Raw genomic sequence first — 21317 nt, 5'->3', positions numbered from 1 at the left:
GAGAATCCCAAAGAATCCTATAGTTACATTAGAGATAAAAAGGTTGTTAGGAATCACATTGGTCCACTATTATCTGCTGACGGTCAACTTGAATATTCAAATGAAGGAATGTGGAATATCTTAAACAATTATTTTAGCTCGGTATTCGTAAACGAAACACCTCAAAGTGAATTACAAACTGAAACCTGTGAAAAGTCTGGGGTAAACTTACTCACTACGGTAAATATAACAAAAGAAAAAATTAAAAGGTGTATAGACAAACTCAAAGTTAATAAAACACCAGGGCCTGACGGTTGGCATCCAAGAATCTTAAAGGTCAGATATCAACAGATATACCATTCGCTAAAAATCATCGTATTGCTCGAAAAAGTACTTTTTAAAAGCATACAAATAAAGTTTTTACCTATTACAGAAGAATTTATTCAGAAAATTCACTTTTAATTGCGCCTCGCATACCACTTTTCCGAAGTCTAGATATTCAGAATAACAATATTGTTTGTTTGGCAACTGTGACGTCACGAACGCGGAATTCCCCGAACCTTTCCCGAAGCGCACGGGCGGAATGTTTCGAATAGCAGACGACGCAATGAAATGAAGACAAAACTGTTTTTTGCCAAATTTGATAAGATGTAGATGGTGGAATTATATAGAATACTGTCAGTATGTTTTTTATGTACATTAAACTGTAAATACAAAAAGTTATGGAAGTCTTGATATCTGACCTATATAGGTCAGATATCAAGACTTCCATAACTTTTTGTATTTACAGTTTAATGTACATAAAAAAACATACTGACAGTATTCTATATAATTCCACCATCTACATCTTATCAAATTTGGCAAAAAACAGTTTTGTCTTCATTTCATTGCATCGTCTGCTCGTCGTCTGAAACATTCCGCCCGTGCGCTTCAGGAAAGGTTCGGGGAATTCCGCGTTCGTGACGTCACAGTTGCCAAACAAACAATATTGTTATTCTGAATATCTAGACTTCGGAAAAGTGGTATGCGAGGTACAATTAAAAGTGAATTTTCTGAATAAATTCTTCTGTACTAGGTAAAAACTTTATTTGTATGCTTTTAAAAAGTACTTTTTCGATGATTTTTAGTGAATGGTAATATCTGTTGATATCAGACCTTTAAAGGAAATGAAAAATGAGATTGTTGTTCCATTAGAAATTATTTTCAAGAAATCCATCATATCCGGAGATGTCCCAAGAGAATGGAAGCTAGCTAACGTTACTCCCATATTCAAAAAAGGTGACAAAAAGAAACCAAATAACTATAGGCCTATAAGTTTGACTTCAATCGTAGGAAAAATAATGGAAACTATCATCAGAGATGCTATCGAACATCATTTAGAAAGTAACCGATTGATAAATGATAGCCAGCATGGTTTCAGACGGAAACGTTCTTGCGTGACTAACTTACTCGAATTCTACAACACAGTTATCTCGAATTATGACAAAAGAAACAATATAGATTTAATATATCTAGACTTTGCAAAAGCTTTTGATACCGTCCCACACGAAAGACTACTTACTAAATTAGCTTTGCATGGAGTAAGTGGTAGCCTATTAGGTTGGACTAGTAATTGGTTGAATGGTCGAAAACAGAGAGTTGTTTTAAATGGAAAAACTTCTGGATGGAAAAGTGTTGCAAGTGGAGTTCCTCAGGGTTCTGTTCTTGGGCCACTTCTATTCATAGTATATATAAATGATATAGACCATGGACTAAAATCTACTGTTTCCAAATTTGCTGATGATACAAAACTGTGCAGAGTGGCAAATGATCACCCAAACCAATTAGATATTCAAGAAGATTTAGACAAATTACAGCAATGGTCTGAAAAGTGGCTAATGAAATTTAACACAAGTAAATGCATAGGTAAAAATAACAGTAAGTACGATTACAAGTTATTTGGAAATTCGTTAACAAAAGTGGATAGTGAAAAAGATCTCGGCGTAATTATCAGTAATGACCTCAAATCATCCAAGCAGTGTATTTCAGCCTCTGAGAAAGCAAATAAGATTCTGGGACTGATTGTGCGATCTTTTGAATTCAAAAGTACATCACTCATTAACAAGCTATATAAATCGTTAGTTTGTCCACATTTGGAATATGCTGTTTCCGTATGGTCACCGAATCTCATTAAAGACATTGACAGACTGGAAAAAGTACAACGGCGAGCCACAAAACTTATTCCAAATATAAAAAATAAATCATACGAAAATCAACTAAAACACATGAATCTGTTTTCCCTAAAAAAAGCGTAGACTCAGAGGTGACTTGATACAGGTCTTTAAGATTTTAAAGGGAACTGACATCAAAAGTGACAAAATTTTCACATTGAATGAGAATCAGACAAGAAACAATGGTCTCAAACTGTCCGGAAATAGATTCAATTTGGAAGTAGGTAGAAACAACTTTGCCAACCGTGTAGTTAATGAATGGAATAAACTTCCTGCACAGGTAGTGCAATGTAGTTCAGTTCGAAGCTTTAAGAATCATTTAGATAAATACCTAAGTAAGATGCTGTAATGATTATAATTTATCTTATATTATTCGTTTTTGTTTTGTTATCATTTGTCTTTCTGATTTTCATTTATTATTAGTTTTATGTCAATTTATTATTATTTACTATTTACCTGTTTGTTTATTATTTAACTATACCTATGCATTTATTTATGTATTTTATTTGTTATTTACATTATTATAGTTTTTATTTTATTGTTTTATTATTAATATGATTTTTTTTTCGCATCCGACCTAGATATGGATCAAAAGGTCTCCTGTCGGCATGCTCCGCCTTTGTAATCCTTTGTAAGTAGGTTTGGTTGGAATAGACAAACTTATCATACTTTACTTTCTTCAACCTCCACATCTACCAAAACAAAGATGGCATTTCAAGCAGCCAAAGGGGCTATGTTTGTGTTTAGCTTTTAACAATTTCTTTCTGTTATTGACTTCTGCTAGGAATAATGTACATTATGTTATGTATTATAATTTACAAAATTATTATTTAATTTTCTATTCCTATATTCATATTGTATAGGTGTGCACTTCTAAAAAATTACCCAAGTAGCTACCGTGAGTCATTGGTTAGTTAGATTAGAATAGACAAATTTATCAATCTTTCATTTCTTCGACATCTATCAAAACAAACATGGTGTATCTTTCAACTGCCGCAACTTTGTTCGTTAGTAAATTGGTTTTAGCACTTTTTTTATTGATTTCCACCAAGAAAATTGTATATTTATATTATGTTGACAGTTGAATATCATAATAATAATAATAATAACTATATTTGGCAAAGAATCAATATACATTAAGTGCAGATGATGACAAGAACACATAGTTCAAAATAATAATTGCAAATTGCCGAGGATAACACAAAAAAGTATGTATGCTTATTTCCATTGTGGTCCTAATTAGATTGTTATTCTACGCTAAGTTACACAGACAACATATGTAGGGGGTTAAGGGGACCAGAGACAATCATGAGTAATACCAGTCAGTACACATATGACACATAAACATTGTTATAGTTTTGCTAATATTACTAAAATGTTCATAATACATAGGATATTGAGACAAAAAATTGAGCACCATCACAATAAGGAACATTGCATTAAGGGGGTACGCGACACCTGGGGGGGTGAATTTGGTCAAGATATGGCATTTTTCAAAACTGTGTTCAAAATGTTCGTATACCATTTAGAAATAAATCCCGACAAATAATTTACCAGCCGCGTGCAATTTAAAGGTCTTGGGTGAGGTTTAAAGGGACAGAGTTAAAGGCACAACCCACACTAGAGAGAGGCGTGCCATTTAGGACCTTCAGGCGCATCGAATAACGTTGAAATTTGATTGAATTTACGCTCGCCCAGTGCTTCAATGGCCAGTACGATGGTGTAGGGGAAGGGAGGAAGGTGGAGGGAGAAGTTTTGCCAACTTTGAGCGAAGCTAAGCGTCAGTTACCGGCTAGCTCTGAAAGGAAAAGTGCGCATGTCTCATGAGCTCTCATTGCAATCTATTACTTTAGCTAGTACATATTACTCTTTAGTACAGTCATCATGGGTAGCAAAAAGAACAAAAGAACATCCACAATGACAAAAAACAGCAGTTAAAGATGGCAAGCAGTCAAAGACGACTAGCCAAGACCTCACCACCTCTCACTCCACCACTGCCCTCACCTGCACCTCTGTGACAGTGACAGAGGTAAAGGACAACATTAGACTAAACAATTCAAAGAGGAAGATTAAATCCAAAGAAGAAAGCAAGAGGAAAAAGATCAAGGCTATACAGGAAGAAGAGAGAAAGAAGAGAGAAGAAGGGACATCATATGATGCTGGAGGGGGTGCCCTACCAACATAGATTGGTGAGGGGAATCTGATGAGGAAAGAGAAGGCGCCCACTGCTGGAAAATAAACCTCTTTCCAATGATTTAGATACCCTGAAGACCCCCAGCAGTGAGGTTTCATATGAAGAAACCGCCAAAGGTGCAAAAAAGCAAATTATATGATGGTGTCGTCTGTGCGTCGTCACTACTGTGATATACTTATACTTTAGTTTTTCAGTATTTAAAGTACTTATAATTAAAATATGTTGATGATTTTTACTGTACTTACTCATTATATAATAAGAATTAAGCCATGAAAAAATCAGTCAAATTGGTGAGACTATAAGCAAGGTACAGATATATTTATATTTCAAGTTGCCATATCTCCATTCGATATTTTTTTACTTTTTTTTAATAAAAAATCTAAAATACATCAGATTTAGATGAAACTTACAGGGAATATTACTTTTAGTAACTGCTAGGGCCGATCGTTCGAATATTTTGAATAAGAAGAAAGAGTTCGGAGTAATAATGGAAACAAGACCCAAAAAAAATTATTTTTCACGATTTTTGCCAGACATTAAAATTGAAATGCATGTATGCAAAAGTATAAAGGAAATTGTTCAATTACTCAATGACCGGCCCTAGGTGTGCCTACTGACTAATCATAGCCAAAATATAAAACAAATTGGTCCACGTATTATGGTGCTGTGCACTTTTAAATGTCGCTACTGGTATACGTACATGTGTACATATGTACATTTGTACATACATCATTCTGTTTCACCTAAAATGTAGGCAACATGGATACCTATTTACCTGAGAAGTTTCAGCTCTTTACTCTAAATAGTTTAGAAAATGACCTCCAGGTGTCGCGTACCCCCTTAAGCAAAGGAACAACAAAATAATGTTAAATGGTAACAAAACAGTGTGAGTGAGTACCATATCAGAGTAGTACCATTAATGATATACTACATTATTCTACAGCTGTATCAACATGTTGTTATAGTGAATGCTACATTGCAGCTAGGGTCACCTATTAATTAATTCTAAAATTTTACCTGTATCTTAGGATGGAGTGGGCAATTAGTATGAGCACTAGGAAGTAGCACAGTATAACCTGAAGCACCAGAAGTAGGGTACAGGGGACCAGTACTCGTATGAGTAAAACAACAAGGAGAATGAGGAAAAAGTCCAATTACCTTGTTGCCTGGTGCCCTGATTCACCAGGCTTATATTATGGTCAGATCATAACTGTTCTCGGACCCTACCTGAGACGTATACTATACTATGACTATCAAAACAAAGGTGGAAACCAATTTGTAACATGAAACATTGTTATACTAAACTAAACTTCTGAAGGACAAAAAAAAAATGGGGGAAGTCAGAACAGCTATGAGTGAAGGCAGATTTGAATGGTATTACTCATGAAGTCAGGTATCCCTCACTAAGCTAGTAGTACATAAAATCAAGGCTGTCTCTGTCCATAGCTGAAACACATAGTAACCCTTGACTTTTTTCTTGAAGGTGACCATGCTATTTGACTTCTTAACGGACACAGGTAGTGAGTTCCATAGTTGAGCACCTGTGAAGTGAAAGCTGTTTTTGGTGAAGGGACCTGCATGAGATACAATAAAAGACCCTTGACTGTTCCGGGTTTGGTTCTCAGCAGATAATGTAAAATTACAGCTCACATATGAGGGAGCAGAATTATGAACAACATTGTAAACGTGGTTTAGTTTCAGCTGCTGGACACGATATTTTACAGGTAACATTTCTACCTTGCTAAATTCTTCTATACCAATATGAGTACATTGAGGTAAATTTAGCATGAATCTAATGAAATTATCTTATTTTGTGCAACCTGTAGCCGAGACTGGTTTTTTCTGCTCATGTTAGACTATCTCCAATCATTTGCACGGATGCCAGTCAGAAGGTCCCACTGTCAAAATGTCCCACTTGGCCTTCAGTCAAAACATCCCACTTGAGTATACCAAAACGTCCCATGCCAAGTCAAGGCGTTTGATGGTGTCATTGGTCGATTGGAACTTGGAGGAATTGTCAGTATAATTCCTCCAAGATTGGAACATGCCTCATGGAGATTGGAGGTATAATATACCCCCATGATTGGAACGGAATCCTTTATATGTGTGATTTTCATGTAATTTCTCTTTGGTCAAATAATATGAAAATCACTAATAACACAATAGTAAGAAACTTAATAGAGTGTAGTTTGATCCATACCACCAGTGATCATATATGGCAGGCTGGACGAATCATAGCTGTAGTTGGTAATTTTGTAGAGGATAAAAACATAACTTCTCTTTGATTAAATTACATGAAAACCACACACTGAAAATGAAATAGGTCAAATAATGCAACCACATGCTATTTTTTTATATGGTTGCATTATTTGACATATTTTCCTTAAAATGTGTGATTTTCATGTAATTTGATCAAAGAAGTTACGTTTTTATCCTCTGCAAAATGACCAACCACAGCTACGAATACTGTCCAACCCGCCATCTATGATCACTGGTGGTATGGATCAAACTACACTCTATTAAAATTCTTACTATTGTGTTATTAGTGTAGCAGATTGCATATAGTTGAATGATTTCAACTATTTTCTTTAAAATGTATGATTTTCATTTAATTTGACCAAAGAGAAATTATGTTTTTATCTTATGTAATATCACCAACCACAGTTATGAATACCATAACAAATTAGCATATGGTTACATTATTTGACCTATTTTATTTAAAATGTGTGATTTTCATGTAATTTGACCCAAGAGAAGTTACGTTATTATCCTCTGCAAAATTACCGACCACAGCTACGAATACTGTCAAGCCCGCCATCTATGATCACTGGTGGTATGAATCAAACTTCACTCTATTAAGTTTCTTACTATTGTGTTATTAGTGTAATAGATTGCATATAGTTGAATTATTTGAACTATTTTCTTTAAAATGTGTGATTTTCATGTAATTTCTCTTTGGTCAAATAATGCAACCATATGCTAATTTGTTACGGTATTTGTAGCTGTGGTTGGTGATATTGCAGAAGATAAAAACATAATTTCTCTTTGGTCAAATTACATGAGAATCACACATTTTAAAGAAAATAGTTGAAGCAATTCAACTATATGCAATCTATTACACTAATAACACAATAGTAAGAAACTTAATAGTGTAGTTTGATCCATTCCACCAGTGATCATAGGTGGCGGGCTGAACGAATCGTAGCTGTGGTCGGTAATTCTGCAGAGGATAAAAACTTTACTTCTCTTTGATTAGATTACATGAAAATCACACATTGTAAATAAAATAGGTCAAATAATGCAACCACATGCTAATTTTTATATTGCTGCATTATTTGACATATTTTCTTTAAAATGTGTGATTTTCATGTAATTTGACCAAAGAAGTTACGTTTTTATCCTCTGCAAAATTACCGACCACAGCTACGAATACCGTCCAACCCGCCATCTATGATCACTGGTGGTATGGATCAAACTACACTGAAACACTCTATGAAGATTGAAGTTTCTTACTATTGTTATTAGTGAAATGCCTTGACTTGGCATGGGACGTTTTTGAGTGGGACGTTTTGGTAGTGGGGCGTTTTGGTATACCCAAGTGGGACGTTTTGTGCTATCCTCATTATAACGCACTGGAAAATGAGAATATAAAATTATATAGATAATAGACTAAGGATTTGGAACCATACATGATTATTAGCTATGACAAATTAGAGGAGACTGGACCTCACGAACGTTGATCCATTCCTATATATTATAGTTAAGTTAATACCTGATTAGGTTTTAATTATCTGAACAGTTCGTTAGTTTTGATTTGTTTACATCCCTGTCCTGGTCCTTACAGTATGGTTTACTGGCGTTTGTTTACGAAATGAAAGTTTGTTTACTTTATCAGCTGATATTTCCCGATTCCTTGCGAAGTTTTGTTCACTTTTAGTGGGGCATTACATTTCCTAAAAGCAGATTTTTTTTTGCTTGATTGTTGTGAATATACGTAAGTGGATATCAATACAAAATAAATAATGAATTGGGTATAAGAGCATATTGAATAGTTCTCACTGTAAGGGCCCATCCCCCTTCCCTCGGCCACAAGTCAATTCATCGCGGCTGCACTGATAGTCGTTTGGCTCCCCACCTCGGCGAATCGGCTTGTTTGCGCGCCAGTTCAACGAGCAAGTCAGCTTCGAACTTTTGAAGCCCGAGAAGACTGCGCGGAGCGGCCACGTCGGCAGTTTCAGGGGTATATATACCCCTCCTCCCCAACGTCGAATAGAACTTGGTCAGAAGACGTCCTGCGAAGACTACCCACTGCCACGCCAATCCCAAGTCTTCATTACTCCAGTCGCAGGCTACTCGACGTCGGGTCTTCTCACCTTTGCTGTTCTCAAGACACGCCGCATCCGATTGGGCCGGAACGGTTCGTCCATACTCACCCGGACATCGCTACTGTTGTTACGATACGGAGGTGCTGAGCACCTCGTATTAGATGTTCCCATTCTACAACATTGTATTGTACACTTTGATGGTTTATTGTATTCGTTAACTCTTTTAAATCCATTGATTCCTTTGATGTTTGATTAAAGCCCCAGCAGATCCAGTAGCACCCGTATCTAAGTAATAAAAGTGTAGTGTCATTCGTTAGTACTGTGAAACTTCACTATACTCGTTGCATCGAAAAATGGCCGTTAGGGCGGAGCACTGAGAGTCCCCCTGTGTTGCCACATATAATTATAATTTTGTCGCACACCACCACTGAGGTAAAAATCAAAGCAATGTTTTCTATACAAAGGTTTCGTTTCCTCGAGTCATAGACATGGCATAGGGACAAGAGAGAGCGACGTTCCCGCTACATCTATTCTCTGGCCCCGCCCCCCCTCACACTGCATTCAGTGTGAGCCGTGCGGGCCGTGTTATCTGTGGAGATGTGGCAACACCGGGAAATCTCCTAATCCCGCCTTAGCGGTCACTTCTCGTTGCGCTGACTATAACCGCATATTGATGTGTAGTAGTTTTAGTTCGGAACAACGGCAGGACAAATGGAAATCAACACAAAATATCTAATCTTTTTCTTTTGGTAATTAGCCACAAGGTGCGACACTAGAAGTGTCACATGAGAAATATAGGTGAAGCTCGGACTAAGGCACAGCTTAATGGAGCTTATGGTTGTAGCTGGACGTGGAGCCTAACGCCAGCGAGGCGGTAGCAGATGATGACGGCGAGGCTCGATGGGGCAAAAGAAGATTGGACGAGGAGATTTTGTTGTGTGTGCTGGTCGGTACTGTTCTGCCCATCTCGGCGAAACCCGACCTTTTAAGGGAGGCTGGAGGGAACGTGAGGAGCTTTCCAAGTTCCTGATTGGCTGACCGCTGGCTGGCAGGGACACCCTTGCGAACTATGCTTGCCAACTACAGGAACTTGGAAAGGCTAGTTCCGAAGATTTCTTTGATTAGTGTGTGACGGGTCGTAGGATGCATCACGTCACTACACCTGTTTCATATTTTTTGTATTGTGGCATTTTGTATTATGTTGCAATCAAGACAGACTGCAAGAGAGACATCACAAGGCACATCACAGCTCGTTACTCTGCCGGAGATGAGGTTAAGTTCGCTCCAGCACCATGCACGCGATCGCGCGCACACATTTTAAGAGTAGTGTGGTACTGGATCACCAGCAAGACCTAACCCTTTGCCATGACAATGAGGGAGAGACCTCACAACCAGGTCAAACGCCCAACGGACAGCTTTGCGGTCAACTTCCACAAGGGCGACCTTTAATACTACCATACGAACGACATTTCTTCTGTATATTTTTCCTTTTTTGTTCCATTTCATTTATGTTGCGTTTTCTTATTGTTCTAGGTTAGGTATGATATTTGTAAATAGTTAGCAAAACATTGAGTGTATCATTCAATTAGTTTCACGCCAATTTAGCCTCTTGTGTATAAATGCTATCTGTAAATTGATGTAGTGTCAACCGACACCAACCCCTTCTTCGCCATGACTCAGTGTTCGGTGGACAGATTTACACTGGGCTTGGGCTGAGTACTCTGTCTCCTCTCTGCTTCCACGCAGAATAAAGTCCTAAAAACAACGTTGTTTACATTTGAAAACCGCTACTCGTTGGTTGCCTGGCCACCCAACTCTCTACCTCTAGCCTCCAAGAACTTAGCAACAGTGTGGATAGGAACACAAATCCTGCCGCATATAGTAAATATTGTAGTGTGAATGTGGTGCAGATAGGGGTGAGCAGTTGGCACCCCGGCACAGGGTCAAAAAGGTCACGGTGTAGAAAGGAGCGCCGAGGGGGCACGACGGGGTGCGTTCAGTGTATGTACCTAGTTGTATTTTACGGGAAGGGGAGCTATGCTCGTGGTATCCCGTCTTCATATCTCATTTTATCTAAACTGATTTTGAATTCATGTATTGTTTTTGCACACACCACTTTCTCATCTAACTTGTTCCAAATGTCTATTACTCTGTGGAGAAAGCTGTTTTTTCAGATCTCTTCTAGAACTGTCTTTCTTGTTTTGTTTTTTTCCGTGTCCTCTTGTATTTCTATCATCCCATTTTATTAGATCCTCTCTATCAATAGTTTCTATCCCTTTCATGATATTATAGTTATCAAAGCTCCTCTCTTTGCTCTAATGCCTGTAGCTCAAGTTTTGCTAGTCTCTCTTCATATGATAGTTTTGAGAGTTGGTGCCAATTTTGTAATTACTCTTTGTATTCTTTCAAGTTTTGTTATGCTTTTTTTTTTTTTTTTTTTTTTTACTTGGTGACCACATCGTTGCTGCATATTCCACTCTTGTTCTTATCATGGTAATTAGTATTTTCTTCACCATTTCTTCATCCAGGTATGTAAATGCCACTTTCATTGTTCTTATTACATTATAAGGTGACTTTCTCTTTCCATTCAATCTCTCCGGGTTGTATGTTCTCCCTTGTAAACACTGATTTAAAATGCTTGTTCATAATTTCTGCAATTTCTATTTCCTCTGTGTATTCAACTCCTTGTCTTAATTTCTCTAAATCTTGTTTGTTTTTCAGTTTGTTGTTTACAAATCTGTAAAATAGTTTAGGTTTATTTTTACATTCTTCTCAATTTTTTCCTCTAGTCTTGCTAATCGGGGGAGGTTGGTACCCCCCCCCCTTATTAAATCCCTGGAAATTATTATCTTCACCTTCCATTGTGCTGCTCTTATCTATATTTCTAATCTTTACATTTTTGTTAATCCCTTCTTCACCAAAATCATCATCGGTCCTTCGCTTGTTTACAAGACGCCTGGCCTCCTGGACCAAGTTCTCCCTTTCCTCCGATTCCCCTCAGTAATCCCTCCCTTCTCCTTTTTATCACCTTCCCACTACACCATGAGCTTTCCCCTTCCCTGTTAATACAATAAGGTACTTCCTTGACGTTGAGATCCGCGAAAATTTCACTTTTTCTTCGGAACTCCAATCTTCGCCGTCCATCCGACGAATGTGTGTGCGCGTGCGTGCGTGTGTGTGTGTGTGTATTTACCTAGTTGTATTTTACGGGAAGGGGAGCTATGCTCGTGGGGTCCCGTCTTCATATCTCATTTTATCTAAACTATTTTTAAATTCATGTATTGTTTTTGCACACACCACTTTCTCATCTAACTTGTTCCAACTGTTTATTACTCTGTGAGGAAAGCTGTTCTTTTTCAAGTCTCTTCTATAGCTGTCTTTTTTTATTTTCTTTCCGTGTCCTCTTGTATTTCTGTCATCCCATTTTATCAGATTCTCTCTATCAGTAATTTCTATGCCTTTCATGATTCTGTAAATAGCTATCAAATCTCCTCTCTTCTTTGCTCTAGTGTCTGTAGTTCAAGTTTTTCTAGTCTCTCTTCATATGATAGTTTTGAGAGTGTTGGTGCCAATTTTGTAATTGCTCTTTGTATTCTTTCAAGTTTTTTTTTTTTATACATTTTTTTGTACCTGGTGACCATATCGTTGCTGCATATTCCAATCTTGGTCTTATCAGGGTGATTAGGATTTTCTTCACCATTTCTTCATCCAGGTATGTAAATGCAACTTTGATTGTTCTTATTAAATCATAAGTTTCTCCAAAAATCTTATTTATATGTTTCTCAGGTGACATATTATTCATAACAATGACTCCCAGGTCCTTCTCATTTTCTACTTTTTTTATTCCTTCTTCTCCCAATTTATATGCTGTTATTCTTTTTTGCTTTTTCCAAATTCCATTATACTACACTTTTTTGTATTGAACTCCATCTCCCATTTCCTACTCCATTCCTGTACTATATTTAGATCTCTCTGTAGTGATTCACAATCTTCTTCAGTTTTCACTCTTTTCAGTAGTTTTGCATCATCTGCAAAGAGGCTCATATAGCTTTCAATTCCTTCATCCATATCATTAATATATATAGCAAACATTATTGGGGCCAGAACTGTTTCCTGCGGAACACCGCTTATTACTTCATCCCATTTTGAGTGCTGGTTTCTTATCACTACTCTCATTTTTCTTTCTTGCAAAAAGTCTTCCATCCAATTTAGTAGTTTGCCCTGTATTCCTCCTTCAGTTTCTAATTTCTTAAGCAACTTCTTATGTGGTACTTTGTCAAAAGCTTTTTTTAGGTCTAGAAATGCACAGTCCGCCCATCCATCTCTTTCTTGTATTATATCTATTAGCCTTGAATAGAAACATATTAAATTGGTGACGCATGATCGTCCTTGTCTGAATCCAAATTGCCTTGGATTTAACACTGTTTTTTTTTTTCTAAATATTTTACCCATCTACTTTTGATAATTCTTTCACAAATTTTTGCTATTGTACTTGTTAGAAAGACTGGTCTATAGTTTGTAGGTTCTTCTTTATTTCCTCCTTTGTATATAAGTACTATATTTGCTTTTTTCCAATCTTCTGGAACTTTTCCTTCTTTCAAGGAACTGTTTAGTATGCTATGTATTTTGTCTGCCAGTTCATTCCTGCATTCTTTCAGAATCCAGTTTCCTATATCATCTGGTCCATGCGATTTTCTGATATCAAGATTACTCAAGTGTGTCAATATTTCATTCTTTGTTACTTCTATTTCTTCCATAGGGGGAACTTTCTCTTTCCATTCGTTCTCTTCAGGTTGTATGTTCTCCCTTGTAAACACTGATTTAAAATGTTTGTTCATAATTTCTGCCATTTCCATTTCCTCAGTGTATTCAACTCCCTCCTGTCTCAATTTCTCCAAGTCTTGTTTGTTTTTCAGTTTATTGTTTACAAATCTGTAGAATAGTTTTGGTTGATCTATACACTTTTCTATGACATCTTTTTAATATTTTCTCTTTTCCTCTCTGCACGTTTGTACATATTCATTTCTATAGCAGGTATATATTTTCCATTTTTCAGGTCTTCTGTCTTTTTTCCATCTGGTCTAGGCTTTGTCTCTTTTGTCTTTTAGCTCCCTACAACTTTTGTTGTACCAGCATTTTACATATTCTTTTTCTTGTTTTTGTCTTGGGACATACTTTTCCACTCCTTTTTTGTAAATTTTTGTCAAAATATTCCATTTCTCTTCCACTGTTGTTTCTTCTTTGTATATTTCTTCCCAGTTTTCTTGTTGAAAGAATTATCTTATTTTATCTCAGTTAGTTTTTTCATACATAATTCTTCCTTTTCTTTATTGTTCATTTCTTTTCATATATTTTTCTTCATTAAGTTCCAGTTCAATCAATATGTGGTCACTTTTACTTATTGGTGTTTTATATTCAATCTGTCCACTATTCTAGGTTCAGATGTAATTATTAAGTCTAGTCTCGATGGTTCTTCTTCATTTCTGTACCTGGTGTTCTCCTGTATCCATTGTGTCATTGTATGGTCAGTAACCATCTCAAGTAGAGCGTTTCCCCATGAGCCGTCTCCACCCTTTACTGTCATTTCTTCCCAGCAGATTTCTTTGCAATTAAAGTCGCCCATTATAACTATTCTTCCTCCATCTTCCATTATTTTATTTAATGTTATCTTTGTGTCCTCTAACATACTTTTATGTTCACTCTCCTCCCATGAGGCTGTTTTCGGAGGCACATAATTGATCACAAATTTTCTGCTCTTCTTATCTCTGTCTTCCACTTCTATCATAATCATCTCTACTGTATTCTTTCCATATATGACACCCTTCACGTTTATATCCTTCTTAGTCAGGAACATAACTCCACCCCCTTGCTTTTTCTCTCTGTTTTTAATCCAATAATTATATGCATCATGTCCTACACTGTTGGGTGGTATTGGGCCTTTTAATTTTGTTTCTACAATTCCCATTATGTCCGGTTCTTTTTCTTTCAAATAATCATTCAGCTCATTCAATCCTGTTATTAATCCATCTATATTTGTGTAAGACACTCTTAGTTTTCTGTCACTTCCATTGTGTTCTCTGTTTCCCTTTTGTTTTTCTTTTGTATGTCGAACTGCCTTAGTTTCATATTCACTACTCTCCAATAGAATCTCTCTTTCTCTGACTCCGTTCTGCTCTCGTTTTTTTTTTTTTTTTCTTAGCTTCAAGTCTTTTCTGCTTTTCTTCCTCTCTTTCCTCTTTATTCATTTCCCTTTTTATCCATACCTTTTTATATTGTTCACTTGTTGCTAGTTTCCCTGTTTTGGATAAGATATTCTCTGCCGTCGTTTGTGACCTGAATTTAATCTTAATTGGTCTGGTCTTATCTGTACTATACTTTCCGAGCCTGAATTTTTCCTCAATTTCCTTCATAATTTCTGGTTCATCTTCCTGAACTAGTTTTAGTAAACTGCTTTTTCATTTTCCTCATTGGTTCTTGAGGTTCTATCTGGGTTATGTTTCTCTTCCATTCCTAATATAATTATACATTTCTTTTTGTCAGCTAAGTCTCTTACTATATTCTCCTTCTGTCTCATCACTTTAATAACTGAGTCTTCAGTTTGTTCTCTCATTTGCTGTTTAATTATGTCAGTAAATGCAACTTTACTGTTTTCTTTTATCGACTTCCATCCCTCTCTGTTTTCTTTACTATTCCTCTTCAATTCCTCATTCTCCACCTTTACTTCTTTTAACTGTCTTTTCAGGTTTTCTATTTCATCAGTTAAGTTTTTTGTTCGCCTTCTCTAGTTCTTCCAATTTTTCAACCCGCCTTATAATATTGTTAACATAACCGAACCTACGCTCCAAGTCCTCGATCATCTTATCGACCTTCTCTTCTAGTCTTGTCAGTCGGGGGGGGGGGGGGGGTTTGTGTCCCCCCCACCCTCTTTAAATCCCTGGAAAATATTCTCATCACTTTCTACTGTATTGCTCTTATCTATACTTCTAATCTTTACATTTTTATTAGACATTTCATCGTCGTCGGGGGGCCGTTTGTTTACCTTTCGCCTGTCTGCCTGGGCCAAGTCTACTCCTTCCTCATTTCCTTCCATTTCCCTCAGTAATCCCTCCCCTTCTCCTCTTTCCCTACTTTCCTACTACCCCACGAGCAATTTCCCCCCCCCACCCTGTAAATACAATAGGCACTTCTCTTTGCGTTGGGATCCACAAAACTTCAATTTTCTTCAGAACGTCTTCTAAGCCGTCCGTTCGTTGAAGTGTGTGTGTGTGTGTGTGTGCATTTACCTTGTATTCTGCGGGAAGGGTAGCTATGCCTCTGGTGTCCCGTCTTTGTATCTCGCAACTTCTAGTTTGTTCTTAAATTCATGTATGGTCTCTCCACACACTATTGTTTTGTCCAATTTGTTCCAGACATCCATCACTATGTGGAAAGCATTTTTTTTTTCAGATCTCTTCTATAACTGTCCTTTTTGAGTTTCTTTTCATATCCCCTTGTATTTCTTCTATCCCAATTTAACAAGTCTTCTCTATCAAGGACTTCCATGCCCTTATTGATCTTGACAAATTGTAGGTTTCTCTATTTTGTTTATCTTTTTTGTCTGGGGATATGTCTTTGGTGATGATTACTCCTAGGTCTTTTTCTGAACTAACTTTCTTTACCTCCTTTGCACCGCATATATATATATATATATATATATATATATATATATATATATATATATATATATATATATATATATAATTTTTTAATGTTGAAGTCTACTTCCCACTTCTGACTCCATTCCCAGACGTTGTTCAGATCTCTCTGTTGTGATTCACAATATTTTTCCGTACTTTCGTAAGTAGTTTTCCGTCTTCTGCAAAGAAGTTCATGTAACATTCTGCACCTTCATCCATGTCATTTACATATATAGCAAACATTATTGGAGCCAGTACTGAACCCTGTGGGACTCCACTTTTCATTTCTTCCCAAGTAGATTTTTTTTTATCTCTGAGCACTACTCTCATTTTTCTTCCATGCAAGAAATCTTCCATCCATTTCAATAGTTTTCTTTGTATACCTACTGTTGTTTCGAGTTTTCTCAATAGTGTTTTGTGTGGTACTTTATCAAATGCCTTTTGTAAGTCCAGGAAAGCACAGTCTGCCCATTTGTCCCTTTCTTGCATTATATCTATTAACCTTGTATGGAAACAGATCAAATTTGTGGCACATGACCTTCCCTGTCTTAATCCAAATTATCTTGGATTTAATATATTGTTCTCCTCCAAATGTTTACGCCATCAATTTTTTGATAACTCTCTCTCTCTCTCTCTCTCTCTCTCTCTCTCTCTCTCTCTCTCTCTCTCTCTCTCTCTCTCTCTCTCTCTCTCTCTCTCTCTCTCTCTCTCTCTCTCTCACACACACACACATACACACACACACACACACACACACACACTTCAACGAACAGACGGCTTAGAAGACGTTCTGAAGAAAATTGAAGTATTGTGGATCCCAACGAAAAGAGAAGTGCCTATTGTATTTACAGGGTGGGGGGGAAAATTGCTCGTGGGGTAGTAGGAAAGTAGGGAAAGAGGAGAAGGAGAGGGATTACTGAGGGAAATGGAAGGAAATGAGGAAGGAGTAAACTTGGCCCAGACAGACAGGTGAAAGGTAAACAAAAGGCCCCCCGACGACGATGAAATGTCTAATAAAAATGTAAAGATTAGAAGTATAGACAAGAGCAATACAGTAGAAAGTGATGAGAATATTTTCCAGGGATTTAAAGAGGGTGGGGGGGGACACAACCCCCCCCCCCCCCCCCCCCCCCCCCCCCCCCCCGACTGACAAGACTAGAAGAGAAGGTCGATAAGATGATCGAGGACTTGGAGCGTAGGTTCGGTTATGTTAACAATATTATAAGGCGGGTTGAAAAATTGGAAGAACTAGAGAAGGCGAACAAAAAACTTAACTGATGAAATAGAAAACCTGAAAAGACAGTTAAAAGAAGTAAAGGTGGAGAATGAGGAATTGAAGAGGAATAGTAAAGAAAACAGAGAGGGATGGAAGTCGATAAAAGAAAAAAGTAAAGTTGCATTTACTGATATAATTAAACAGCAAATGAGAGAACAAACTGAAGACTCAGTTATTAAAGTAATGAGACAGAAGGAGAATATAGTAAGAGACTTAGCTGACAAAAAGAAGTGTATAATTATATTAGGAATGGAAGAGAAACATAACCCAGATAGAACCTCAAGAACCAATGAGGAAAATGAAAAAGTAAGCAGTTTACTAAAACTAGTTCAGGAAGATGAACCAGAAATTATGAAGGAAATTGAGGAAAAATTCAGGCTCGGAAAGTATAGTACAGATAACACCAGACCAATTAAGATTAAATTCAGGTCACAAACGACGGCTGAGAATATCTTATCCAAAACAGGGAAACTAGCAACAAGTGAACAATGTAAAAATGTATGGATAAAAAGGGAAATGAATAAAGAGGAAAGAGAGGAAGAAAAACAGAAAAGACTTGAAGCTAAGACAAAAAACGAGAACAGAACGGAGTCAGAGAAAGAGAGATTCTATTGGAGAGTAGTGAATATGAAACTAAGGCAGTTCGACATACAAAAGAAAAACAAAAGGGAAACAGAGAACACAATGGAAGTGACAGAAAACTAAGAGTGTCTTACACAAATATAGATGGATTAATAACAGGATTGAATGAGCTTGGAAGAACTAGAGAAGGCGAACAAAAACTTAACTGATGAAATAGGAAACCTGAAAAGACAGTTAAAAGAAGTAAAGGTGGAGAATGAGGAATTGAAGAGGAATAGTAAAGAAAACAGAGAGGGATGGAAGTCGATAAAAGAAAACAGTAAAGTTGCATTTATTGACAATACATGAATTTAAAAATAGTTTAGATAAAATGATATATGAAGACGGAACCCTACGAGCATAGCTCCCCTTCCCGTATAATACAACTAGGTAGAACTAGGTAAATACACACACACACACACACACACACACACGATCATGCGTCATCAATTTAATATGTTTCTATTCAAGGCTAATAGAAATAATACAAGAAAGAGATGGATGGGCGGACTGTGCATTTCTAGACCTAAAGAAAACTTTTGACAAAGTACCACATAAGAAGTTGCTTAAGAAATTAGAAACTGAAGGAGGAATACAGGGCAAACTGCTAAATTGGATGGAAGACTTTTTGGAAGAAAGAATAATGAGAGTAGTGATAAGAGATCAACACTCAAAATGGGATAAAGTAATAAGCGGTGTTCCGCAGGGAACAGTACTGGCCCCAATAATGTTTGCTATATATATTAATGATATGGATGAAGGAATTGAAAGCTATATGAACTTCTTTGCAGATGATGCAAAACTACTAAAAAGAGTGAAAACTGTAGAAGATTGTGAATCACTACAGAGAGATCTATATAAAGTACAGGAATGGAGTAGGAAGAGGGAGATGGAGTTCAATACAAAAAAGTGTAGTATAATGGAATTTGGAAAAAGCAAAAACAGAATAACAGGAGCATATAATTTGGGAGAAGAAGGAATAAAAAAAAAGTAGAAAATGAGAAGGACCTGGGAGTCATTGTTATGAATAATATGTCACCTGAGAAACATATAAATAAGATTTTTGGAGAAACTTATAATATAGTAAGAACAATCAAAGTTGCATTTACATACCTGGATGAAGAAATGGTGAAGAAAATCCTAATCACCCTGATAAGACCAAGATTGGAATATGCAGCAACGATATGGTCACCAAGTGCAAAAAAAAAAATGTATAAAAAAAACTTGAAAGAATACAAAGAGCAATTACAACATTGGCACCAACACTCAAAACTATCATATGAAGAGAGACTAGAAAAACTTGAACTACAGACACTAGAGCAAAGAAGAGAGAGAGGAGATTTGATAGCTATTTACAGAATCATGAAAGGCATGGAAATTACTGATAGAGAGAATCTGATAAAATGGGATGACAGAAATACAAGAGGACACGGAAAGAAAATAAAAAAAGACAGCTATAGAAGAGATTTGAAAAAGAACAGCTTTCCTCACCGAGTAATAGACAGTTAGAACAAGTTAGATGAGAAAGTGGTGTGTGCAAAAACAATACATGAATTTAGAAATAGTTTAGATAAAATGAGATATGAAGACGGGACACCATGAGCATAGCTCCCCTTCCCGTAAAATACAACTAGGTAAATACTAGGTAAATACACACACACACAAACACACACGCACACTTCAACGAATGGACGGCTTAGAAGACGATCTGAAGAGAATTGAAGTTTGTGGATCCCAACGCAAAGAGAAGTGCCTATTGTATTTACAGGGTGGGGGGGAAATTGCTCGTGGAGTAGTAGGAAAGTAGGGAAAGAGGAAAGGGGGAGGGATTACTGAGGGAAATGGAAGGAAATGAGGAAGGAGTAGACTTGGCCCAGGCAGACAGGCGAAAGGTAAACAAAAGGCCCCCCGACCAGCTGAGCGACGATGAAATGTCTAATAAAAATGTAAAGATTAGAAGTATAGATAAGAGCAATACAGTAGAAAGTGATGAGAATATTTTCCAGGGATTTAAAGAGGGTGGGGGGACCCCCCCCCCCCCCCCCCCGACTGACAAGACTAGAAGAGAAGGTCGATAAGATGATCGAGAACTTGGGGCGTAGGTTCGGTCATGTTGACAATATTATACGAAGAGTTGAAAAATTGGAAGAACTAGAGAGGGCGAACAAAAACTTAACTAAGGAAATTGAAGAATTAAAAAAACAGTTAAAAGAAGTAAAAGATGAGAATAAAGTCTTAAAGGAGAATAATAAGGAGAACAAGGAGGGTTGGAAAAAATTCAAGAAAATAGCAAAGTTGCATTCACTGACATAATCAGACAGCAAATGAAGGAACAAACTGAAAACTCAGTTATTAAAGTGATGAGACAGAAGGAGAATATAGTAAGAGACTTAGCAGACAAAAAGAAGTGTATAATTATATTAGGAATGGAAGAGAAACATAACCCAGATAGAACCACAAGAATCAAAGAGGAAAATGAAAAAGTAAGAAATTTACTAGAATTAGTTCAGGAAAATGAACCAGAATTAATGAAACAAATCGAAGAGAAATTCAGGCTAGGGATATATAGTACAGACAAGACCAGACCAATCAAGATTAAATTCAGGTCACAAACTACGGCTGAGAATATCTTATCCAAAACAGGGAAACTAGCAACAAGTGAACAATATAAAAAGGTATGGATAAAAAGGGAAATGAATAAAGAGGAAAGAGAGGAAGAAAAACAGAAAAGACTTGAAGCAAAGGAAAAAAACGAGATAAGAACGGAGTCAGAAAAAGAGAGATTCTAATGGAGAGTAGTGAATATGAAACTAAAGAAAGTCGACATACAAGAGAAAAACAAAAGGGAAACAGAGAACACAATGGAAGTGGCAGAAAACTAAGAGTGTCTTACACAAATATAGATGGATTAATAACAGGATTGAATGAACTGAATGATTATTTGAAAGAAAAAGAACCAGACATAATGGGAATTGTAGAAACAAAATTAAAAGGTCCACTACCACCCAACAGTGTAGGACATGATGCATATAATTA

At 36.7% G+C, this 21317-nt stretch overlaps 1 protein-coding gene across 7 annotated transcripts in view; it reads right to left on the bottom strand.

The window, feature by feature from the left end:
- The window catches only part of LOC143036734 (peroxisomal acyl-coenzyme A oxidase 3-like), a 98679-nt gene extending 90138 nt beyond the window's left edge, over positions 1–8541 (bottom strand). For 2 of the 7 annotated variants that reach the window (XM_076204411.1, XM_076204419.1), the window contains exon 1: positions 7897–7944. In XM_076204411.1, the coding sequence (XP_076060526.1) occupies positions 7897–7929 (33 nt within the window). In that variant the 5' untranslated portion in view covers positions 7930–7944. Of the gene's footprint in view, positions 1–6203; positions 6249–7896; positions 7945–8155; positions 8362–8442 lie in introns of those variants that run through there. The other 5 variants (XM_076204416.1, XM_076204415.1, XM_076204413.1 and 2 more) reach the window with 5 other exon arrangements.
- Between the last annotated feature and the right edge of the window lie 12776 nt (positions 8542–21317).

Source organism: Oratosquilla oratoria, chromosome 21 (genome assembly GCF_046742065.1).
Source record: "Oratosquilla oratoria isolate Oo_2021 chromosome 21, ASM4674206v1, whole genome shotgun sequence".
Lineage (NCBI taxonomy): Eukaryota > Metazoa > Arthropoda > Malacostraca > Stomatopoda > Squillidae > Oratosquilla > Oratosquilla oratoria.
Note: the sequence above shows the minus strand (reverse complement) of the source record. Positions and strands in the feature narration are given on the sequence as shown.